The sequence below is a fragment of the Lepisosteus platostomus genome, chromosome 2, assembly GCF_059453375.1.
Source record: "Lepisosteus platostomus isolate fLepPlt1 chromosome 2, fLepPlt1.hap1, whole genome shotgun sequence".
In the NCBI taxonomy this organism is placed as follows: domain Eukaryota; kingdom Metazoa; phylum Chordata; class Actinopteri; order Semionotiformes; family Lepisosteidae; genus Lepisosteus; species Lepisosteus platostomus.
In genome coordinates, this window is record NC_142612.1 from 4,727,597 (window position 1) to 4,754,663 (window position 27,067).

At 35.9% G+C, this 27,067-nt stretch overlaps 1 protein-coding gene across 13 annotated transcripts in view; it reads right to left on the reverse strand.

Annotated features, from left to right (window-relative positions):
• dmd (dystrophin) overlaps positions 1–27,067 on the reverse strand; it is a 728,682-nt gene that overhangs the window by 511,947 nt on the left and 189,668 nt on the right. For all 13 annotated transcript variants that reach the window (XM_088646795.1, XM_088646880.1, XM_088646889.1 and 10 more), the window contains exons 3-7: positions 11,140–11,232; positions 10,421–10,498; positions 8,875–8,967; positions 7,518–7,690; positions 4,364–4,482 (exon numbers count right to left, since the gene is read on the reverse strand). In XM_088646795.1, the coding sequence (XP_088502921.1) occupies positions 4,364–4,482; positions 7,518–7,690; positions 8,875–8,967; positions 10,421–10,498; positions 11,140–11,232 (556 nt within the window). The remainder of the gene's footprint in view (positions 1–4,363; positions 4,483–7,517; positions 7,691–8,874; positions 8,968–10,420; positions 10,499–11,139; positions 11,233–27,067) is intronic.

Genomic DNA, 27,067 nt, shown 5'->3' on the forward strand with positions numbered 1-27,067 from the left:
TTGTTGAATGACATTTATATGCAGGCTGAATGACCCTAGTCAATTCAGTAAATCAGCAGTTCAGGATAAATCCTGCAGCCTTTATATTACTATAATATGTACATATATTTGTCATCAACATAACAAATATAGTATAAACATTATTCCATTACGGCAGAGCTGTGTAAGAACTGCCAGCAGAACATTTTGTCTCACAGTAACACACTCATCTGAACGCACATGGGTAACTATACATGGTGCTGAACTTTGCTTCCAAGATTGCATGCAGTATATTTAGCTGTACCTCCAGGCTACACTCCAATTCCACTATCTTGATTCCAAAAAGAAATACAAAATAAAATCAAAGTCATCTTGGCTTGCAGTATGAAATATGGCTGGTATACAATGGGAGCTGGAAAACTTCACAACACAGTCAAAGAGATATGTGGATGAATTACCTATTGTTCCTTCCACATTGCAGAGACATAATAAACAAAGCTTTCAGAGAAAATGTAGTTAGTGGAAGAAAGGATGTACTGAAATGCTAGTGTGACCTCTGATGATAAATGTTTCATTCAGCCATGAGTGGGAATGAGCTGACTTTCAAACTGACCTCAACAGCATTTTTTGTGTGTGTTTAAACCGAAAATGTGTGTCTACCATGGAAGCATGTACAGTATCAATGGACATTTAAAAAATACTCAATAATGCACAAAAAATAAATTTGCTAGCGCACTTCTGGGAAGCTACAAAGCTGCCAATCAATAACATTTCTTAATTAGCAATGCACAAGATGAATGTGCCCACCCCCTCAGGTGTCCAAGGAGCAAAATGTCATCCATTTTTCAACTCAAATTCATTATATTTTTTTGTGAAATCCTTAATGGTAAAAACATTTCAACCTATTTTACTTAGAAGGCACTGAAGAGCACAGACACGCATCTGTCTCTGTACCTGCTGTGTACCACAGTTGCGAAGTACATTACAGTAAACCTCTAATCCAGAGACTGTTTTTGTCACTTTTCTAAATGAGAAGCACTCTTAGGCTATGTGGATGATTCTGTTAAACCTTGTGTGTGTGATGGGTGAAGATCTCAGTGCCCCATCTGGGATTCGATCTTATTGGCACACAGGCTCTGAACACCACTCCCCAGACTGCGACCAACTCCGCCACACAGAAAGGTTCTGCACTGTGTAAAATTCAGAGGAGGGTGACATCAGTTCTGTAACTTCATGCACTGAGACCTACAGTATTACCGTGCATGTGAAAAAAATGTGACATGGAGTTTAAAACATGAACACACATTTAAATCAAGATATCACACATTATATGTCAACATATAGTATTGCTGTCTTTTTTATTTAAAATTGCACGTGTGACCCAGGTTCCTGTACTGCAAAGGAGAGGCTCCAGGAACAAATTAAAAAAGGTAAATCGAGCCTTGGTGTCATATTGAGTTTCAGAATTCCTGCACCCTTCCTCTCTATAGTGCCTGCGTTTCTTTCCTTGGTATAGTACTGTAAAATTACAGACGCTGCATCATTTCGATATCTTTTTTCATAGAAAGATTCCAGTTATGACTATTGACTATTGGGAACAGAGACATCCTTACCCTCTACACACATACTGTGGTGATTCTGTATTTGTAATCCTAAAATAACCTGATACATTATGTTGAATTTATTAACTCCACAACTGGCACAGCAGATAATGACTCGCCCCCTTATTGTTCTGTGATACAATATTATAATGTGGCATGAGAACATTTTAGAGGTAAAATGGTTTCTGTTTTAGAAATGGTTTCTACCATTTGAGTGAATTGTTTGTTTGCTGGATTTAATTTTTTTTAGTACATTTTGTGAGCTTGATACTATTTATTTTATTTGTAGGTATTTGGAATTGATGTACAGCTCTGTTTTAACATACATGTTTGTATGATTGGGGGACTGTTTTGCTATTTACACCACAAATTAACCCAGTAAATGGCTCACGAACTGTTTAAATAAACATTGCACCTACAGTACACTGTATACTGTAGCTTTATTTCATGCATCATAATTTCATAGTGTTTCAAAATTGAAAACAATTTTAAGAAAAGCGTGATGTTATTACAAGATTTGTGAAGCATTTTAATTTGTTTACATTTCCAATGGGATAACGACTCTTTGGGCAGAACAAAACAAAAGTCGGGTGGAAAAGCAGTTTTAAAATGTATCCAACCAGAGTCAATAAATGGCTTGAAAAAGGCCATGCTTATCCATTTATACTGCCTCATTAACTGTAGTGAATGCCCAGTAACAGAAATATACCAATTGGCCTGTGAGCACTACAAATTAGGGACAATGGCACACTATAATTTACATAATGTCTTGTTCATACAGCCATTGTTCATTAAGGAAAAAAAAATCTACTGACTGCTTGAGAACTACCATTAAAACATCAGTCTGTCTTGATAAAATATGGGTAGTAAATACATGTAGAATGTGAATATTCTAGAATATTTTCATAAACATTTTGTATTTGGCATAATTTGGATGGAAAAATATCTTCCTTGGTAACAAGAGGGTTTGAAAAATGACACTTTGAGTGGTCCACAAGGAGGGTCTATAATAACAGGGTTTACAAGTCGAGTGATATTGGTCAGGTTGGCCAATTCGCAGAAGCAAAATCTGTTCTAATAGTTACAAACTTCGGATATGATATTTTTACAGCTTTGAGTGACTGAGAAGTGTCTCTTAGATTTTAGTTAACGTTTGTGACACTGGGAAGAGTAAATTTTTCTAACTTGAAAGGAGAGAGGATGTTTGCTGAGGTCTGGGGGGTCCCATGGTAATGTTTACCTTAGTATACAGTACCTAGGGAAGTTGTGGATTAATGATTGGCAAGGAGCAGCACAGAAAGAGACAATGTAAGATCACATGAAGAGCAGAAAAGAGAGGGGAGGAAGAAGGGAGAAACAAGTCGAGGAGTCCGCATGAGTTGGAACTTGAAGCTTGTGCCAAGCGACAGACACTACTGTACTTCTTGATCATCCAAACCAAACCTGGAGCTAAGTATTTAAGCCTTGTTAGAGCCTGCTTTTCTGTGTTTTTAGGGAACTTGTGTTTCCTTGGTAAAAGATACCTCAGTTAGAAACGTCATTCCTAATTAGGGCGCATTTTATGGATAGGGATATAGGCTTCCATTTATTTTGTGGCATCCAGGGTGCAGAGAGAGAGATTTAACTGCAGGTTGCTTTGTATTTAGTTAGAAGGCAGCTCATCTCTTGTGTGGCCCCTGTAGGCATACTGTATTAAGAGTTTAGTGTTTAGTAGCAGTCTGGGGTTTTCTGGGTGACCTGAATGTAAGGCTTCTGAAACGCCTTGTCTGTAAATACTTAATATAATGTAACGTTGCATGTTGTATGTTTTGTGTCTTGTGTAGATTATTGTAATAAATGTTTGTTTTGACGAAGTGTGCCTGGATTATTACTCTTCTCAACAAAGCTGTGACAGAGAATAAAGAATAACGTGCCTCTAGTTATACCAGCCGCTCGGGTAGATCATTTAAAATCATGTACGAGTTGGGGGTTATGAATAATTATTTCACTGATTGACTAAACTGTTCGGTCAATTCCTGATGTTCACCAGTTTCGTAACCCCCCATTTGTGACAATATGTATTCCCTGTATATGACAATCTGTTCAATTAATTGTTAAAATGACCCATATAATGTGTTGCTAAGCCAATAAAGCTACTTCTGAAACACACCAGGGATGTAGCCTCATTTTGTGTGCTTAGATTAGAAATATACAGGCCACCTCCCTACAGCTGACATTACGGAGAGCAACAGCATACTGTATACTGTGCACATACTGGATTACCAACAAAAAAGACAATGGATCTATTCATTCACAAGTAGAAAATATGTTGCTGAAACCTTCACAAGTGCAAAAGAATGCACATTATTCTAACAGTACATCTTCCATGTATTGTTAAAGTCAGCGGTTTTTCCTTTGTCCTTCAAAGCTAGTATGAAAGGTTATACTGTATTAGAAACCAAAAAAAAACACTGTTTTTCAAAGTTAAACATTTGTGTTTGTACCTGAACCTAAACGAAAGAAGCACAGGGTGTGAGATTTTCTTTTCTTTTCTATTTTCTATCCTACAGCATTTCATGGAAGATTAATATTGTACTTGGTAACAATTCATTCTTAGAAACTTCTAGGAACACACTCTATTGCATTTCCTTTTGGGGGATTAATGCCCTTCAGGGAATCTAGTATGCATGGACTAATTTTACTGTAACCTGCACCAATTAGAAAGCCAGTTTCTAGTATCTAATCATTATGTCTTGCGCATCGGCAATGTATTTTGGAGAATACAAAGGAACAAAAGCTCTTACCCTCAGGATCCAGCAGTCTCTCGATGCCCAGGTGTTGCTTGGCAGTGCTGAAAGCATGGTCCAGCTTCTCAATGGCAGACTGCTGCTTCAGTACGCTGCTCCACTCAAAGAGGTCAGGCCTACATGAGGAGGCATGATCATTAATCCAATCAACTCTCTCCATGGATTGCATTAATTTCTTCCGAAATTATGGTCCTATAAATAGAGGTCCAGGGAGTGCAACGTCACAGATCCAAAGCAAGAACAAATCTTACATGAGGCAAGACTGAATCATAGTCCACAGGAGTTCCTGAAGATGTTGTCAAGGCATAGACAGGATTTATGTGTAGTAATGGAAAACGCATTATTAAAACTATTGTGTTTTACAAAAGTAAGTTTTTATGAGTCACGAATCCTGCGTTAATACAGTATGTCATCTACAGTAGCATGATGCTGGAGTACTGTATAGAAGACACCTGATAAGATGACTGATCTTTTCACTGACAAGCTGATTGTTCTCTTTACCTGACAAAATATTGTGGTTTCCGAATAACGAGATTTTCTAGTATAAACTGTATTACGGGTAACATTGAAAAAACCCAACTATTTTCATCTTTCAGAGTTAGAAATTTGTGTTTGTACCTGAACATACACACAGATAACACAGAATGAGAGATTTTCTTGCTTCAGATTTAGATTTCATGCATTCTGCAGCCATTCATGGCAGGCGAATCTTATACTTGGAAACAATTCATTTTTTGATGATGTACCGTGTTACTCTGTGTGGTAATTCAGGAATCAGATATGCTTGCACTGATATCTTCACTTTCAGCATTAATGTTCCAGAATCTTCCAGTGTTCATGTTCCGGCTCTTCCAGTGACGATGTACACAGGTACAGTATCCAGCAAAAAGTGGGCAAAGACTCACAGTCTGTCAACATGTTTTTTTGGCAGATGTAATTGGCTGTCAGTGGTGAGGCTATCATTGGTTTATTTTTTCTATCTTGATTTGAAAGGGTATTAGAACTGTGCACAGTTCAAGACGGGAAGAGACAGGATTTAGAAAACCATATTAAAATCACTGTGAAGGAAAGTATTATTTCAATGTCACCATTTTCAGGGCTCAGTTTCCCATGCTGTCAGCAGAAATGCTGTTTATTTCACAGATACACATTTTATTGGAAAACCTAACATTTCACTCTACTCTTTGATAATCATCTCAGATTCTTTCGAGCTCAGAGACGTCCACGTCACTAGCTCACAATTTGATTTAATAATTTAAACAGCTATAAACAGAAAGGGGAAGGCATTATTACTAAAACCCATGAGTTCAGATTTAAAAAAAAAATTAATTCCTACAACTGATTTAAAACTGTTTGATTTTTTTGTTGATTTAGTCGTGCCAATCTACGGAAGAGATGTGTTCTGGTTGAGCGGACATGCCCACTGTTAACCGATTTTTAATGTTTTTCCTTGGTGGTAAGTCTTGAACATTGACAGTCTTTTCTCTGCCTGACAACATCTTGAAAGGCAGGACTCTGAACTATTTAATTGATCTCAAGCTGCTGTCAGAAAGCTTCTTTCAGTTCCGATGCACATTGAAAGATATTATTAACTACAGCATTTTAGACTTTCTGTTCTCTATTACGAATGATACAGATCAATGACTCTGCTTTGACAGGCTGACTAATATATACAGTAGATGGCCAGTATGTAGGGGCTGCCTTTTGTGGTCATGATTCTGGCAAAGACTGTTTTGAGAAATACACTCCCCTGAGTCTCGCCCCAGGAGAGTGTTCCTCTCTGAATACTTCCTAAGTAAGATGACTACTATTGTATTGCTGCTGCTACCACGATTAAAACAACTATTCCTTTTTCGCATTTGAACTACTACATTTTACATACTGTATACAGTAAGTGCTTTCATAAAACAAAGTGCTGTAAGAGAAGCAAGAAGAACTCATGAACTGGTGAATCTTAAAGACCACATTAAATACCACATGGAGACAGTAAAATGTATATAGGGCAGGTGTGATAGGATGCCTTAGAGATTAGAGCTTCAGGTAACACTTAAAATATGGAGTTCAGGACACACTGAAGTCTTAGTATCTCAGCACATACTGCAGTAAGGAGCTACAGTGCAGAAGTACAATGTTGATTAAATAATAGCATCTATCTTCAGTACATTTCAGCATTGGTCAGACAGAGCAACAGCCTTAACTCAGCAATGTTACAGTACACTGATGGAAAACAGAATCAAAATCAAAGTTCACTCAACATGAAACTAGGCACGTTTGGGCTAGGGAGCAGGATGAAATATCCATAACCCGAGAAACAGGTACTCTCCATACCACAAAATTCTACATGCCCTGGTCACCTGTTTAATACACATGGACAAGGCAGACATAAACGATACCCAAATACTGTTCTGGGTAATTAAAGGACTTTTTTATTTGTGACTATCACCCTTTTGTATGGATTTTTCCATTTTCTATTAAAGTTCATGTATTAGGAGTAAATTGTAGTTTTTTTAAAGCTTTCAGTAACTCTAAATAGCATATTAGTTAACCTTCTGAAACAAGCTATAAAAAGGCTCAGTCTCTCTGCTTCTCAACACTTAATGTTTCCTGTGCTGTGAAATCACATTGGTTTCCAGAATTGTTCATGCTAAACAAGGAACAATAATGTCTACATTTACAGTGATAGTGGGGAAGCCTATTACAGCGTTGCTCAGACTGAAAGCCCAGCTATATATTATACAGTATATTCTTGAACAGAACATATTGCGCCTTTGTGTCTGCTGAGAACCTTTAATAATGCATGTGTATTCATAAATGTAACAACTAGAATGTCAGCCTAATTGGCTGCTTTGTAGTTTATGCTGCCTGCTGTAACATTAAATTGTTTGAATGTTGTCTGATCTTCCAGCCAACTACACTATTTCCAGGAGGACTGTTAAAATATGTGGTCCCTTAACAAGGGGGATATTACATATGTGTGATTATGTACACTAACCTTTGGCAGCAGAATGTGCAAAAACCGCTTTGACCTAAATTAGTAAGTTTAAACCTTTCAGGGGGATATCTGTGGCAAACCGTTGCAAAGGGTGCTATAAAGAATAATGAATGATAGGTCATATTTTGTGTGGGGGCTCTTGTATTATTCTTTGTTTACCTGTGGCTATGAATAAGCGCATTAAATGCCAGCCCATCTGACCAGCTGTTGGTGAAGTTGACAACATTGACTTGTTGGTAGTCACGGGTTGACTGGCGCACCCAGCTGAGCAGTATCTTCTCGCTGTTTGTCTGCTGCAGTCCAGCCATGATGTTCTTCATCACATCCTTTACCTGAAAGCAAGACACGTTTCTCCCTGAGTTCCGTTTTTTTGTAAGCCACAGTCACAGCGGATGCCCTTAGAAATAAAAATGGGGCTATGTGGTATTGCATGACAAATTCCACCTGGCTGTCCCAGATGCTCCAGTTTCCTCCCGCAATTCAGAGTTATGCTATGCAGGTGAACTGGCAAATCCGAATAGCCCCTGCACGTGTGAGTGAGTGAGTGCGTGTTTTTATGCCCTGAAATGGACTGGCATCCATTCGATGCCAGTTAGGCCTCAGGGTACTGTGACCCTCTGTGAAAAGCACTTGACAAATTCCTACATTTATAAAGACAAAACGTGAAATTACAGAATGCTAAAACTTGCAATACAAAAATCGTAAAGCCATTTTCTTTAAATAGGCATCATTGTAACCCTTAGATAAAAAAAACAGAACTCGTATGAAATAAAGGTGTGAATTTCCAGACGGTTTTGTTTTTCTAGCCAGAACTACTAGGCAACATAAAACTCTTAAAATTACTGTATGTTACTTAAGTGAAAAGAAACCCTGACAATTGTGATCAAGCATGTACTGTAAGACATTGCATTGACCTTCTGGCCATCTATTAGTTTTCAAGATTCATACCTTCATACCTACTGTACATACAGCCTTCTTATGTATTGCGTTCTGGCATCAGTGAACTAATGAAATCAATTTCACAGTTTAATAAAATCTGTATTTTTAAAACTGTAGAAATGATCACAAAGCAACTAGGCGAAATGATCATATGAAACAGGACGTTAGCAGAACTTTGCTATGCTCAGTGTTAATGGTAGCTTTGTAAAGATGCCTGGAAGGGTGGAACCATGAGAGAGCCAGGTCACAAGTGGAGGATTTAAAAAGATTCTGATGGAGTGAATAACCATCGGCTTTTGTCCCTGACCTTTTTAACATGCTGACCTCAGACTAAATAAAACTGCAGAGGACTAACAACGGTAGGACTCACTTCCAATCATCAAGGCCCGGTGGGGGAATTTTGGTTATAGTGTATCCCTGCTGATATAGACATGTGTACACAATTTAACTATCTCTTACACGGAAAGCATTCTACTTCATTAACACTTCATTCTACTTCATTAACACTTCATTCTACTTCGTTAAGCTCATTCCCCAGTCGTTATGCCTTGGTGTTTAGGAAGCCTCTGTGTCACACCTGCCAGTGGAGGATGATACTCCAGATCAAGCCCAGCGTCAGTTTATGATTTCCATCGACAATATCTGCCCCTCCGATGTTCACCAGTTCAACCTGCAGGAAAAGCAACAGTACCGTAATAATGTACCACAGCATTGCATCTTTGCTTTCGATATAACAGAAACTCTTGTCAGCTTCATATTTTCTGGCATTATTTGCCTTCTTAAAATGCCAACATATTTATTTATTAATTTATGTAAATGAAATTAATTTAATCTATTTCATTTCTGACATTTTCAGATCACAATCAGACATTTTACTCTAGGAGTTATGCCAGAATTACTGCACATTTCATTGACACATGTAAAACTTACATATTACACATAATAAAATACAAAGCCAATCTTTATGTATGAACTACATACTGTACAAAAAGATTAAAAAACAAAAACTCAAAAACAAATAAATTAATATTCTATCTAGTTTTATAAAATTAGCTGATTCCTACATACAGTATATAATTACTATTTAAAATAATATGCAGAAATAAACATTTTTATAAGAACGATTACAATATAATCTAGGTTAAATTGGATGTTTGTTATAACATTTGCAGCATTAGTCCAAGCTTGTTGAAAATCAACTTTACTTTTAATTTTAAACATGAATGTCCCCAACCTAAGATGATCTAATATTGTCTCAGTCCAAAGGGCAAAAAAAGCTGGATTTATAATTTTACAATATACTGTATTGTATATATATAAAGGTCATTTTTTGCCAACAACTAAAAAGGATAAAATTAGTTTTAATTAAATAAATGGCTTACAATTTGAAAAATCAACAGTTAAAATAATTATTTTTTTGGGGGGGGAGGTAAAAGAAATGGATAAAATAGAAAGTATAAAACCAATTCTACTATTTTAGTTATTTAATTTACAAAACTTGTTATACCTCAGGATATGCAATCAACATGTGACTATGATTATCACCTGTGCAATCTCCTACAGTAGGACATACTGTATGCTGCAGCTGCTCATTGCCATTCTTCACATTATGGCTAAATTTATACTGTATGTCCTGTGAAGAGCACAGGCCCGATAAGGATCACATTCCACAGATTCCCAAGGGATGAGCTGCTGCCTAGTCACCTGACCACGTGGAGGAAGCTAATTGGTCAGGTGACTCTATAAAAATAACAGGAAGTGGAAGCCTCCAGCGTTAGTCTGGGGGGATGCCTTCTGCTGGAGGGGGAACAGAAGTTTAGAAGTTTTTTTGTGAAGAGTCTTGGAGCGAGAGACTCTGGTCTGGTCGAGTCTGCGAAACTGTTTTGAGAATGACTTTGTAGTTTGCAGCCTGTAAGCAGTGTAGCTACCCCGGATATGATAGTTGAGACCTGCAAGACATTGCTCAAGGAAGAGCTTAGGCTTTTGTTTTATGGGCTTGTTTTGGAGTTCTTGTTTTCCCTGGACTGCATGTGGGTGTTTTAAAACCTTACAGCTGTGTTTCTGGTGTGTTTGTTGGTCCAGGCCCACCTATTTTCTAAGATCCTGCCACAATTCACACTCACGTTATTTTTCTGAAGAATCTGTAATGCTCTGTTGACATTGTTGAGCGCGTGGACCCTAGTAAAGCCCTTTTCTTTAGCCTGTAAATAAACACAATTAGTCAAAAGTTCAAAATGGTGAAGTGTCAATTTCAAATTGAAAACTGTAGATTTTCCAAAACAGAAAAGAAAAAGATCTATTTGTAAAGTTGAATTCAACTGAAAATAAAATTAAAAGACCTATAGTATGGCATAGTCATTCACAAATATTTTAACTTTACATTTTGTATTATCATCAATTCATATTCAAGCTAAATTAATCCATCAAGCTTTTAAAGTCTCACAAACAGTATCAATTAATACATGTTATGTCTACGTCAAACCCAGCATGTCTAGAAACCTAGTACATAAAGGCTCTACAGATACCAGGACAGACAAACAACAGTTACAATCCATTTTCTGTTTCTGGGGAACAACAGAATCATCTTGTGCCAAATATTCTCTCACATACTTATCACACTAGTCACACAACAGCATCCTCCAGACAACCAGCGTCCTCCACACAACCAGCGTCCTCACAACATCAAGTATTACAAACAGTCCACAGTGGAACAAATGGGTCCTACTCAATATACAGAGATTAAGCCTTAAGACTCCAAAGTTTAAAGTAACTGGGATAGAATCTTTGAAATTACTTAAAAGATATCAATAATGGAAAATGGCAAGAAACAGCAATGACTCACTAGTTCATGGCCTGCTAGGCCCTCCAGGAGCTCCAGGAGTCGCCTCCCATCTCGAAGGTCAGTGAAGAGGTCTTCAATTGGAGGTTTCCCAGCCTGAGAAGGGGAAATCAGTGAGATTCCAGGTGGTCTTTAATGCTGGAGTCATGTGGTGCTCAAACCCAAACACTGGGGACTATCCATCAACCTTATACTGTGAATTATTTCTTGAAATAATTATCTGTGCAGAATTCAACAGCCCACCCACATCTCCAACTTTTGTGTGCAGAAGGAGCATATCGTTTTGCAAAAATCCAGGATAAGAAACTCCCTCAGGTAACTCATCTTTCATTATTATGTTCTAGATCTTTTTTCAGAGCCATAAGGCAGAGCAAGTCTTCCCAAAACAAGAGTAGGAAATATCAGATAAGTTGTGTGTTTTTGACATAGAACAAATGTATGAATCCATTTATTTTTATGTCCATAGGTCTTAAGGAAACCAAAGAATTCTTTCAAAATTCTAAAACTATATTTTAAGATGTACTTTTAGATATCAACCATAAATCACCATCAGTGGTATGAAGCACCTCGTAGTAAAGAAAAAAAGGCATTGTCATGCCTTTTTAATAAAGGTTTCATTTTTTCTTCTAATGTAGTGGCACATATGTTAATGTATAAAAATCTTATACAACTAGCATATGAAAGCCAGAAAAAAAGAGAAAAATAGGTAAATACTACATATGGTAAAAAAGAGCAGACCAATATATAATAAAATGATTAACAGAAATTTCTATAAATAAATAGAAACGTACTGCATAATGTCGTTTTTTACTACAGCATTATTTTTGGTACAGCTGTTACCCAAAACCCCAAACCATGCTTGCCTCTGTCCTCTCTCAGCATGAACGCAGTGCCTGGCCTTACCATTTGCAATTAAGTCTTAATTGCCTATTCCACTTCTCTGCTTGGATTTTCAGCTTCCTGTGAGCTGCCATTCAAGCATTCCGCAAGTTTTAACCACTCTTTCCATCAAACACACACAAACAGTACCATCCATAATCATACTAGACTAGACTGCCAGACAGTAAAACTAAGCAATACTTCCTATAGACAGCACCACACTCTGCTGTGTATAATAGGGAAAACACACTCCTTGGAGTAGCATCTGCCAGGCATTACAAAGTGTTATTAAACCATCAATAGTTTCTGGTTATTTTGCATTATCTACTGTAGAACATTAAAATACAGTATATCATATTCCTTTTGAGCTCAAATAAATGCAATCTGTGCATGAGTCTAGAGTTTATAAAACTAAATGCTGTCCCAATGCCGTCTTGTTTCCCTGCATAATGTACAGTATATAGTAAGGATGGACAAGCCCACAGAAATTGTCATACAGTATTTGAGGCTACTGCCAACATTATGCAGTTAGAATGAACCCAAGATGACGTCAAAGTTTGAGATGACTTCTGAGATTCAGTAACAAATAATATGCTTTGCATTCACAAACAGCATGTTCAACTGGTGATCTGTCTCTGCACGGGTAAAGTGCACAGGGTGTTTCGGAGCTGATCAGTGTAATTTACATGTCACGCTGCAGCAAAATATCCATTTACTGTAAGTCAAGTGATGGAACATGCAGAAATCACAGCATGGCTGTGTCATTTTCTGTGCCAGAAGGACTGTATAATATTAAAGCATGGTGAGTCAATTTGGTCAATGTTAGAAAGATGTTATTGTATTCTAGATTGAAAAGGTTAGACATTACACTATCCCATAAAAATGTCAGTAGAAACAGACACCTCTGGATTTACAGCAGTTTCTCCTACAGTAAACGCACCAAGACAAAACATATCCTGAAGACCTCTAATCCACATGAAATCAATTGACAAATTAATTCCTTCAAATGGCCATGATGTGCACAATGCTGTTTATGAGCCATGTTCAAACGTAAATCCACTGAACAGAGATTTGAAATCTAACCATTCCCTGTAGTATACAGCAGATTCTGGACGTGTGTTCTGTAACTCACAGGCCCTGCATTTGCTCTTTCAGTGGTGATACTGATCTGATCTATAATAGAAGGGTGCAGAGGGTCTTATTAATATTTTTTAATGAGAACAGTATTGTGGGATTTCAAACACTAGGAATGAAGGAACAACAACAAAAAAAGCCACTAAATTGAATTATCCGGTTCATTATTTCCTGAGCTTTTTGCTGTCAGAAAAGGAAAATACAATTCTAATGAAGCTTCAAAGTAAATGACAAAAGAATTTCCATTACTGCCTTTATTATTGTAATTTTCATGAAATATACAAGTGAAAATGTTTATAGCAATTGCCTAAGGAAAGGGACATTTAAAAAGGCAATCTACATTTTAAGCTGTGGTTCACCAAAGAGTTTAAGAAGACCCGCTGTTATAAAAAGGTTTTCACAAATTCCACAGAGAGAATTTTTTCTCTGAGAAAAAAATCTGAAACACTTCTGCAATTTGTACACCTATTGCATTATTTACAGAAGCTTAAATGTATGAAAGTATGTAAATATACACTCCCTTCCTGTGGCCAGAAAACTATTTCAAAAGGGTGAGGGATAAGATACAGTACATTAATTTTTAGATTACATCAATATTGTAGCATGCCAAATGTCAAGAGTGGCCACAGAGTAATGCCCCACATTTAATAAAAAACTGTTTTCTCTGCTGTAAGATTTAACTTTCCTTCTTCTTGTTTCTGAGTTGCAAACCACTCCTACAGTATTTAGTCGACTATAGAGTCATCAAACAGATTTCAACCAAGAATAAAGTGGGGTACTAATTTCTGGGCAGCCTTCATATTTAACTTAATCAGGACATTCAACCAGCTGGTGACACAGCACACCCTTTTTAAAGGATTTATGCAACTCATCATGCCCTAAATTCTTAGGATATGAAGTGACAGTAAAGATAAGTGATTAATACAATGACATCAGAAGGTCTTAATTGGTAAACTCGGTATCTAAAAGGTTAGTTTTGTATGAAAACATTTTGTAAAAGACATCAGAATTCAATTTTACATATATACAATTTCCATATAACAAAATATATAAATAAAATAAATGCTTGAAGAAACATCTTAACCACAGAAAGAGGAAAAGTTTCATACAGTATGTATGAGGGAGTAAAGATAATTAGCTATCTGATGCCTTTATTTTATACCTCCTCTGATAAGCTACTGCTCTTCCATTGATTAATATTTAATACTGTACATTATTCACAGACCAGAAAAATAAAGAGGAAAGTGTTCTGGATTTAAGAACTTTTCTCTACTGTTAAATACTGTGCTTATTTAAATCGTTATAAATGTTTGCACAATTAACTGAATTTACCCAATTTTTAATGGCTTGCAAAATTTTGTCTTGAATTAAAACAGAAAGTTGCAAATGATCTTACAATTTTATGAAGGTAGGAAAGTCTTCATTGCTTTTTTTTAACTTAAACAAAAATGAATAATATTACTTCAGTTCAAAGATGGTCATTCTACATCAAATTAGTGAACAAGAGTTCTCATTCTTGAATCGCAGCATACTGTAAACCAACTTCACATTTACACTGTATCTGGACATCAAAGTGAGCTTAAGCTTTTGAAAGGCAGCAACTGCTAAACAATGAATGTTGCGTGACCTTTTCAACCAATGAAGAATTCTAATTTATACATTTTAATTGGTAAAAAAGAACCCACCGAGATTAAAAATTTGTTTGAAAGGGAGGCCTGAGGGGAATCACCACAGTATGAGTTTTCAACACAAAATATAAAGTGGCAATTACTGTAAGTGCAAAAAAAACAGGAGAGCTTTCTTTAGACAGAAGATTGTGGAAGTCTTGACCCACCTTCCAGGACATGTGATGGAAGAGTCTATGAAGAAATGATTAATAAAGGAATACAAAGAATTCTTAGAACACTAAGCTACTGGCAACCAAATGAGCAAGAAATAAGAAATAATAAGCCCTCTTGTCTTTAACCTGTTTTATGTTTCTACATTTTTATCACCAAGCCAACAACACTCCAACTTTCAGATCATTAAATGTATTAACTCGTTAAATTTGATTAAATACAATTTTCTGCAACCACAGTTAGAACTACTGATACGCTATGTTTTATCCAATAGGTAAATAAAGTTACAAAATATGGTAATTTTAGTTATTTTACAATGATATCTCTTATAAATTCTACAGTAGTTTAGATTTCTAGTGAAATGAATGTGAATTTGTATTTCTGTAGTTTTACAGGTGCCCATGGAGTTCAAGAAACCTGTGTTTTTTACCAACAGCAAATACTTAAATTGGTAAGATTACTTCTAAGGAACTACTGTACATTTATAGCCAAACTAATCATTAAAAAAAAAAAGTTAAATATGTGACATTTATTGTAAGAGTAAAGGCAAACTTCATCCAAAGTAAGAAAAAAAAGTTTCAATTTTAAATTCAAAATTGCTTGTCTTTTTCTACCCTCTCCAGACACACTTTTGGAATTGCAATTATTAATCGACTTGTTACTGTACTGTTACATCCAACCTAACAGAAGCATGGCAGCTACACGTATGAGGTCCACATCCACTTTCTTCCAAAACTATCAGAGTCACCTTCAGTTTATCACACTGCAAACAGGTTTAGCACAGGAAGAAAGATGCACTCTTACTGGCAGCAGAGGAAGTTATCTCCAAGCTGTCACTTGGTTCCTGACTTAATAATGTCTTCAAAGAAACAAAACTCACAGATAAAAATGAACTATCCAAAGAATTATACATAAAATAGAACAGCAGAATCATTTACTGGCTTTTAAAGCACGTAATCACAAAAATATAATTACTACAGTCTTTTTACAGTTGTACCATCACCCTGGCCCTTGTACTTGCCCTTGCCACCCTTGAATGGCGATAAAGAACAATACCAAGGATTCAAGTGTCCGGCGCAGTGATGCACAATGAAAGACCACAGTGTAGACTGACCCAGCTATTAGCGTTCTACAACCTGCCATTAGGACAAAGGTTTTCCAAACCCCATTCAATTAACATGCAATCACCAAATATCTTCCACTTTAATGATCTTCCATTCAAACAGTCAATAGGCCTCTCCACTCTTTTTTCCCCCACCTTGCTAAAACAATACCCAGTCCAATTCCAGATGCATCCATTCAAACAACAAACAATAATTTAAAGCCACAGCTTTTCAGCTGAGGCAGCTGAGGCAGCTCTTTAAATCAATAAAAACTGCTCACATGCTTCATCCTTTCATTCTCTAACTGCTTTATCCAATTGAGTCTCACTGGAGAGCTGGAAGATATCATGGTAAGCAACAGACACGAGGCAAGGTACACTTTGGAAGGGACACCAGTCCATCGCGGGGCTCACACAGACACAAATGTGCATACTCACACCTGGGCCACTTTTCCCAGAACACAACCTACCAGTATGTCTTTTGTACTATGGGAGGAATCCAGTGCACCAGGAGGAAACCCATGTGAACATGGGGATAATATATAAACTCCAAGCAGATAGCGCCCCATGTACTGTAACATGTTTTTGTAATTGAGCATTCAAGTCCATTCTCCATTAGTCAACTATCATTCAGTCTTTGGAAAATGATGGAAAGACATTGTAAAACACATCTCTAATAAAGTAATTGTAGATAAATTTACATTTACTAGTAAAAACTAACCAGAGTGCTATTCAGATCTGTTAAGTACTATAAAATGCCCTGCAATGTTTTTTTTACAAACTCCAGACCACTCACATCCCAAAAGAATGAGTCCGACAGATCAAGAATCAAGATGACAACACAGAGAGCACTGCTGTCTTTTCATGAGGAGAGTAACTCTGAAAGGTTTTTTTTTTTTGCTTTGGCACCTAAAGACACAAGTACAATGTACAGCTACGAGAGAAACTTGTGTATTATTGAATTTGAATTTAAATTCTTTAAAATGACATTTAGAAATGTCTTTAAAATGCAACTTATTCAGTGGGTGTCTGCCAAAAAAAATTAACAATGAAGCAAATTTTCCCGTTATGATGAAATAAAAGCTTTCTCCAGAATTCTAAGGACAGAAAGAACAACATAATTTCAGTTAACAGCTGCCATAAGAATACTAAACCAGCTATTTTAAAATTATTTCAGTGGAAGTGACTTCACGTAAAGGCAGTGATGTATGTTCATTTCTTATATCTATGCTTACAGTACTGTGAAACATGAAAATTAATATTATTTAGCTCTTACCCCTTCACAACTCTAAAAAGGTGAGTACTGCCAGCAGAGACATCACATTCCATCTTTTACTGTATGTACAGTATACTGTATAAAGTCAAATTAGCAGCCAAAGACAGCTGTTTCACACTCATTAGATCGGCAAGTTTGAGGTTTGAGGATACCAAGCTGCAAATGGGCTGACAGCAGCTTTATTAGAAAAAAAAATCCTGTTTCAATTTCTTAAATGTTAAAATTTTCACCTCTCCAAAGAGTAGCTGGCACCATTATAATTGTTAATATTTGAAATGGAAAACAACTTGTCCAGATGATCACTCCCAGATGCATAATACATACTGCATATGCAGTAACATATACAGAGCTTTATTATTTAAGGCAGCAAAAAACTTTGAAATTCACTTGGTTAAGTCTGTCAGACAAAATCATGTCTACAATGTGGTTTTTACAGCAACATGCTGCAGGATTGGTTTGAAAAACAAAAACCTCACTTGAATATTTTGAACAGTTGGCTCTTGCATCAATGACTCCCTCATCCAACTTTCTGTTGTGATTTTCACTGTCTGATCATTTTATCTCAATGATTTTAACAGTAATTACCATGCAGTATGCTTTTGTTGTCTTGAATAGCATCACATCCCACAAAAAAAAACGATGTTGTGCTCTGATTCTTGTTGCATTGGGTGAGATGGGCTTCTGCTACTCAGCACTAGATACAGTATGTTTCATGAGGGATTTCTGTGCAATTAAAGCCATACTGTTCTAATATAGAGCTCTCATTACTTACATGCAAAGAGATTAAACTTATCTGCCCTGAACACCCCAGAAGATTTCACCTTTCTGAGCAAGAATATTTCAAGATGTCCAAAATACGGCACAAAAGCGATGGCAAAATTAGAACAAGTGTTACCACCTGGCTTGTAGAGTTAGACTCGACACATCAATTATTCATCCTTTATACCTGCCAGAGTTCTGTGCTGCTGCAATGTAGAATTTGCAGAGAAGTCAGGTACCTCCCAGAACTTATTTGTGATAGAATTTCATATTTTTAAATGTTTCTCTTTCCATGCTTTTTCCAAAAGTACTGGATACTCTTTCACATCAAGTCTTTGTGCAAGTACGTACAGTATTCTTGCCTTTTGAATAGGGAGCAGATCAAGATAAAACCTGGGAATTTTAATGTGCATCCTGAAGCAAAGAGCTGGGGGAAGGTTCCAAGGAGGAATAGGATAAGAGAGAACTTCACACTATGTGGTGTCACCTGCGTCACCTGCTTTAAATTACTTTAGACATCCTTCTCAGTATTATTAATGATAGTTATTTTTGAAAAATGTGGAGAAAGTTTGCTCTCCATTTTCTACTGGATTTGATTTGGACCTGACAGAAAAGTGTATTGGTTATGCAGTTTCTAAGTGAGATTTTCAATATTACAGAGTACTTTATTTATGTATGGTACAGTACAAGTAAGAAATACTATCACATAAAAGTGTTTCTTACAGTTACATGTAACTATAGTTATATACACCTTTGCTGCAGTAGGTGTTATGTTTTGGAAGGGGTTGCTAATTACACAATTGTGGAAAATGTTTTGGTGCCTGCAAAGTTTTAATTACTAGAGAACAGTGTATATTGCTTGTTAAAATATGCATATTTTCATTTATCTAAGCAAGGGGCTTTTAAAAAGTTATACTAAATCGTTAAGGTACAGAATTTCAAGCTGTACAGCTGCTAAATCTGCAGCCGTACATTAATCTAAAACTTAAATGGGAACAAAAGGCAAATAACCCTCCAGAATCCACATCAATCTATCTGCAGTTCTGTAAGAAAGGTATAATTCTCCTTTTAAACTAAGCAGTCTACAGTAGGAATTAAAAGTTCGAATCTCAAACTGAATGCTAAATAATTAAAGCAGGAAAGAGGCATAGCATTTTAAAAGACTGTTGTATAAGAAATCTCCAGTCTAAATGCTCCTAGTGAATGTTATTGTTGTATAATTAAAGTGTTTTATATTATGCAGTTCATATCATATCATACCTTAAGAATATTACTGTAACTGTGTCTGGACAAAATACTCATACAGTACAAGCAAAAAAAATCCCAGGTTTAAATTATGATTGTTTTCCGAGTATTTTTTTCAAGGCTAAAATAGCTCTTCTTAAAAACTTTTTTGTCTTGAATGCAGAAGAGGTTACCTGATTCAAGTATTCAAAATCCTAAAGTGGATTCTAAAATCTATTTAAAACCAATAAAAGCTGGCACTTTTAAACAAGGAGTAATTGAATATAGAACAAGTTTCCCAGCCATGTTGTTGAAGCTGATACTCTGGCTTCTTTCAAGAAATGGCAGGGCAAAATCCTTAAATCACTCCACAAAACAGGCTAGATGTGTAGAATGGCCTTGTCTCATCTCAAGGTTTGTAACTCTTCTTTCTTATGAGTGACTGTTGAAAGGGTTGTTCTGTGGGCTTATGTATTGCATCTTTTTCCTCAAGCAAAGTTGGTAGGATACCATCAGTCCACAAAGATCTATTTACATCCTTAATACCTGTAACATTTCTGTCTTTACTATGCCAATACTGTTTAATAGAGAACTTCATTCAGCCCAAGATATGCTGTCAGGTTCTTCCTTGGTAAACAGGAGAGAAATACTGTATTCATTAAATATAATGTATATTTGTCATTGTCTAAAGCTCTCCCTAATTAATTATTATTATAGAGTCACTTCACTCATCCCTTTCACATACAGTATTTTGCTGATGACCATCTCTTATTGTCCGAAAGCTGCTTATTCTTGCCAGAAGGCTCAGCATCCCATAAGCGCAGACAGCAAATCGGGTTACCATTAAAGGACATAGAAGCTGGGACAACTCAGAGACATCGAGTCTTTGGAAGGTCCGAGCCAACTGGAGTATTTGGCAACAGCCCACACAAACATATGTAAAACATACAAACTCTACAAAGGAGAAGACCCACTCTGAAATCAAAACCAGGACTCACAATCTGGGAAACCACGGCACTAACCAACCTACCAAAGTGCCATCCTTTGGCTGAAAAGAAGAGTTTTATTTGATTTTGCCTCTTTTATAATACTGTCTTGTATCTCTTTCCCAGAGTTCCTCACATCTATTTTTACCTTGCAATTTAGTGTATTTAACTGTTTTAAAATACTTAAAAATGTCCTTTTTAAATCCTGTATAAAGCGTTTTCTTTATATTTATGTTTTTCATATTAGTGAAATTCATATTATTAAAGCATTTGGACCACTGCTTCCTAGCCTTTGATTTGCTCTCAGGAGAAATGTCTGTGCTTAAAGCACATCTTTAAAATGCCACCCAGTGTCTACTGATTCCATATGCACGCTATCCCCATTCTGCTTCTTTTAAGCTCTGTTGCATTCCTTTATCATCTGCTTTCCAGAAATTGAAAACCTTTGTTTTGGACTCTTGTATCAGCAAGTTTGGGTTTTAGTACTCCTGTGTTGTAACCATGGAAACACGATGGAAGGGGTTCAATTTTACAGAACTGTAATTTAAAAGAGACTTGTAGACTACTGCTGTGCTTTTTTGTTTATTTTAAAGATCCTGTAGATTTCATGGCCCTCCCATGCAAGAGGAAATCTCGATTTGAAAGCCGAATGCTAGGAAAAAGGCATTCAATATCTTCTGCAAATGTTAACTTCAAAAAATGTAAACAGAAGATGGGGAGAATTTTTGGTAGAACATGACCTTGTTTGAAGAAAAACCTTGGCACAACTGAAACAATTAAAGATTTTAGAACAGATTTTTCCTTTATCCTCTCATTTATGACACTGTTTCTTATTAAGATTTATTTTGCTAACGCAGGATTGATTTTGAACTAACGTCTTCAGGTTTTATGCCTTTTTCCAGTTGTACCAGACGCCTCAATCCATTATTATATTATAGTATTATTTTATTAATGGGACTAACCCATATTCCAGAATTATTGGGTATTTTAATTCTAAGTAAAAAAAATAGATGGAACCTTGGAATACCAGTGCACTATAATAATAATGAAACATTTCTATATAGCGTATCCCAAAAGATCTCAATGTACTTAACGTAGAAAAAAGAAAGCACCCACATGAGTAACATGCAGTAGCCATTAATTCAGCAGCAGTTCAAGTAGGGAAGAAAGAAATGGTTTCACCAGTTGAAATAAGGGGGACCTTCAAAGTGGAATTTCGTCAAGACAACAGGATTTCAGTGACAAGATGACCAGGCAACCTCTTGCAGACTCATCTCAGAGACTCTGGTTGTCATGACGTGCCCAAGCGTCAGGTAACGCAGTGCAGTGTTGTGCTCACTGCTACAAAAAATACTCATTTTTGTCAGCTGTAAAAAAACTCATAAACACGGATGTTAAATTTTGTACTTGGATATACTGCATGTACAAAAATATCTGTTTTAAAATCAGTTTTTTTTGTAGCACAAATGATTTCCTCCATGTGAAATTCCACCAAATGCTTTTCTATATAATATGTTAATGACTGCAAAAAGCCTCCATATTTTCCTTTGAATCCTGTATAGCCCCATACTAAATTCTCTGTTGCACCAGCCAGCTCTCTTCCTACCCAGAATCTGGCTTCAGTCAGGCAGTTCACTTCCTTACTTGGGGGAGGTTGGGCTCATGGGTTCAAATGGAAACACTCTAATGACAAAGGTCCAGTGCCTAAAACAACTCTTACAGTTGGATGTCTCATAAATTCATGTTACATACATGGGCGCTATCGCAGATAAAGCAAAGAAAAAGGAGAATAGGGAAAGATTTGTGGAATAATGAAGACTGTGGCATTTATTTAATGGAGAGCATATTAAATTCTCCCAGAAGACCCATTAAATCGCACTGTGTTCCCACATCATGGCACTTACAGTACTGGATGTTATAGTACCAGCTTCCCGCCATCAGAGGTAGTACATGTTACAGTACCAAAGTGATAGTACGTACAACCTCATCCACTCTGGGGAGGCGTAGGTTAATCAGACCTCATTAACCCTTCACCACACCTCCCCTCCAGCCTACTTAAACCCTGTTTCAGCCTCGCTCAGTATTTCGTTTTTTTTTTACCTTGAGAGCTACACATCCTGTTTTCCACGAGATACTCTCTGCTTTCCCTTTTTGGCCCCTGGACTTTTGCCTTGTCTTTTTGTCTTTTTGAGATTTCTGGATTCTCCCTCGGATACGTATTGTTCCAAGACCTTTTGGCTTTTTGACCTACTGTTTGTTTCCACTTCGACCTTGGAACTCCCTGTTTATTCTCTGAGTTCCCTGTATCCGCGTAGGGTTCATCCCTTACTATCAGCTGCTCTCAGTGTAACAACTTCATGATTATCATGACGTCCATTGATAATGTTCGCTATCTAGGAAATAGGCATGAGGCCGTCGTTGATCATGACAGTGTCTAGAACTCCCCAACCTTTAGTTTTTTTACTAAAGAACATTCACCAGTGAAGCAGAATTCATTTCAGGACATGAATCCAAGGTGAGAATGTATATTGTAGCAGCCACTACAAATGAAAGATTGAACAACCTGGATTCCCTCCTTCATCTGAGCGTATGCATATTATAATTATAAATATTGATAGGTTTTATATATATATATATAAGAATGTGGATTTAAAAACTGATCATTTCATTTATAGGTAATATCTGTTATGTTATGCAACCAATACAGATTTAGGTTTATTACGTTTTAAGTCAGCAAATTCCTCATTCTTATGTAGACTTTACTAAGGCAATAAAAAGAGAGAAACATATTAAATGTCAGGATATCAAGTTCGCTGTATCATCCTAGAAGCAATTAAGCCGAAGAGTCTATACACTCTTATACAGTAGTGTACAGAAGTGACAAAGAAGCCAGTCTGAGAACAGCAATCACAATTCTCCCATTTACCACTCTCATAACATGATGCACATTAATCAAGTGACTGTGCTACTGTTGCAGTACACATTTAATTGAACTCTTCCTTTAGAAAATGTGAATTTTCACAACTTATTTCAGGATTTTAATACTTAAACCATTTCAAAACTGTTTTCCAGATGTAAAACAAAAAGGTTGATAAATTAATCAAATCTCAAGCGAAAGTAAAATTAGAGAAAAAAAGAGAATTAAATAAAACGTATAGACACAGCTGTCAAAAAATAGAAAAAAATAAAAGGCTGACAAGAACATCCACACAATATTTGTTTTTTTCCAAACTTAATAGATGTTTTTATAAAATATTTATTACATGTCAGCACATTCTGGTACAAACTAATTTTGATCATTAACAGACAGCATAATGAAGATGTTATTTGTTTTATTCATTTAAATTTGAGAACAGGACGTACATTGCACAAAGTTTAGTGGAGATTTAGAACGATCTACCCAGCCACAATGTGAAATTTGTACATTAGCTTCTTTCAAGAAACAGCTGGCTAAACGTCTTCGATAAAAATGTGACACAGAACTACCAAACAAGTAAGCAAAACTGTAAACTAAATTACATTTTTGCAAATAGCTGTTTTGTTCAGGTTTTATTCTTTAATTTCTGCTGCAAAATGAATGGTATACTGTATAACAGGTCTTAATTAGGCAAAAAATAATTCCAAAGGACTTTTTTAACTTCCAAGTAAAAAGGCATATTCACACACCTCTTTATTATAATACTAAATATACAGTATATGATTCAAGGGTCTGTAATGTTTAATATATTCGGGAACATGTAATTTCTTATGTTGCTCAATACTACTTATGAGGAACATAAAAATTTATACTTCTTTATTCTTTTCAAAAGTGCAGTGAAATACCTTTGATAAAATTAAGCAGCAGAGAACATGAGAGAGCAGAAGCAATTATGAAGCAGTTACACACTGTCAGTAATTTTAGGAATTTCACTGAGGAAATTAGATACAGTAGCTAAGTGATCCATTTTGCTTTATTTTATTTCAGCTTAAAAGACATACTGTAGCAAACATCTCAGTTTATTTGCCAAAAGATAAACTCACATTGACTGTAGAACAATGGAATTGTTCTTGGTCATCTCATTATTACAATAATTTCCAGTGACGGCAGAGAAATAATTATACTGTATAAGGATACAATTTGATTATTTCAAGGGACAAAAAGCAAACAACAGGTTTCAGTATTTTTAGTTTAAGAGATTAATTTTGATTAATGTTTTAATCTTACAATATAATGATTACATGATTTCTTTTATAAATACTTTTTTGAGATAATTTATTCCTAAATGCTTTTCAAAAACCTCAAAGCATTGAACCTTGAATTGAACCTTGAGCATTGAATTCTGAGAAAGAAATTCTGGTTTGATTTATTTCCACAGTCCACTGTATTTCAGAGTTTTATTTGATCGAGGTGGGTAAAACTTGATGGTGATGTTAATTTTTCTGCATCTTGGTCGCTGGTTGAAATACTGCATTTCCACTAGTAATATTAAATGATCCAGTTGTTTACTTGGTTTATATAATTACATACTAAAAAGCATCTCAAAACAGCTGTCAGGAATGTATAAACATCTAACAATGCTGTTCTGCACAGCTTCTGGTATCCAATACAGTACAACACACAACTTTCAAGACAATACGGTACAATTAAAAGGAAATATTTTTTTGTTTCTATGTATATGTACAGTAAAAACACCTTATTCAGCTACAATTTAAAATTTTAAATTAACCAGCGATTTTTTTCCCTTTCATGCAAAATTGCTCTCATGCCTAATATCTCATATTGTTTAAATGTGCAATAATTTAAATTGCACATTTTATTGAGTCCATTATGAAAATATGAGAGATATTATGTTGTATAATTATAAAAAGACAGGGAATTACTAGTCCACATATAGGACCACTCAAATTTATGTTCAAATGTTCTCCTCTCTTCCTGACCATTATAATCATTAACTGATTATAGCAGGAGACATTAGCTATGCTCTAGATCCCACCCGTCTTCGTTCTGATTCAAAATTAATGTTATTATTATCCACTCTTTTCTCAAAATGTATGGAGTTTCTGACGCATAGCATTTTTTTAAACCCCTTTGGCACAGCAGACTGCTTAACTTTTCTCTTTGACTCATCACTCACACTCATGGATTGATTATTTTTTATTGGACAATGGATTCCATTGATGACTGGTAAGCATCATACTACTGTAAGATGGCTATGCACCTGTCCTTATGGAATATGCATTTAATGATTCACTGCCATCTCTCTGCTTATGGAATTTCAACCGCCTATTATTACTGTATCTAACAGTGATGATTTTAAGTATGCCAAAATGATTTTTTTGAGAGAATAAAGGTGAGCATGATATATCGTGCTTTAACTCCATGGCACCAGTGAATGATCTAATCATCTTATACACTGCCCAGGCAACAAAGATATGCATTGGATTCTACACACAGTCTCTGTTGTAAAGAAAGGCCAACTTTGCAGATCAAATTCAACCTTCTTTCTACAAATCAGGCTGCTTAACTTTTGCTAAAAGTATGCCATGATGCTTATGAATACAATGTCAAAGCTATCAAATCTTTAATTTATCATCTTCATCAGCCTGCAGCCTTTCATTTGATCACTAACACAGAATCTGATTTAATCTCTACTGGTCAATTAAGTATTTATATATACAGTACTGTATTTTAAAAAAATACTCATCTCCTCTGAAACCCCTTACAGATTCATTCCTAACCTGAAGGTTTTCATGTGTCATAATCAAGCTCTCTATCTGAAGCTATTTTAGAAGAACCTCTTGCCTTTTTAAGTCATGCAGACTATCACAGCAATGCTCAGTGGTAAATCTAAAACCAAGACAATTCTAGTTGAATTTCTGACAATTATTTCACTTGATAAGAGACATTTTTTAAAAGGCAGGCATTCTTTTTCAAATCTATCAGGCCTCTTTTAATATCGTGTACAATTTCCCATGTGTCTTCCAAACCAGGAATTCCTATTTCATCTTTACGAATGTATATTATAATTTATATTATTTATGTAATGTAATATATTTACGACTTCAAAGGAATTCAGGTTTGTCCTAATTTTTATTAACAAGCTGCACTCTATTCACTTTTCATTGTACTGTAGTCCTAGATGGGGCAGACATCTCTTCCCAACCTCTTTTTGCATTAGGTATCAAGAACAGCAGTCTTCAGTATTATATCTTCATTTTTAGATCACCTACTGTATTTCCCAACATCCCTGATAGATTATCACTTTGTGGTATGAGAACAGTTATAAAAATAGCTGCATAAGAACTGTGACAATGCAGCTTTCTGTTTTCTGCTTCCATGATTTTCCAAGCTGTTACTACTGTCCACTATTTTGTTTTCTGATATTTGCTTATTCCAAAGATAAATCCACACTGTTTTTGCTCTGTACCCACTCAGCTCCTTTACTGATTCTCTTGGGGCAATATACTAAGAATAAAAACTGTTTTGTGCAACTGAAATATACCCTGAAATAGACACAACACATAACACATACATGCACAACCCTATTACTCACTGCTACTCATTTACAGAACATGTGCTATATTAGTCATGCCCTAATATGGAACCATTCTAGACTAAGGTCATTAAAAAACATCCTCCTTACTTATAGCCCACTTGTGTGAGCATCCAGAGGCTATTACTACATATTAGTCTATGACAGAGGCTCTGGACATTATATCTCTGCTTGCTAGAAGCCTTATTCATTTGGAAGGT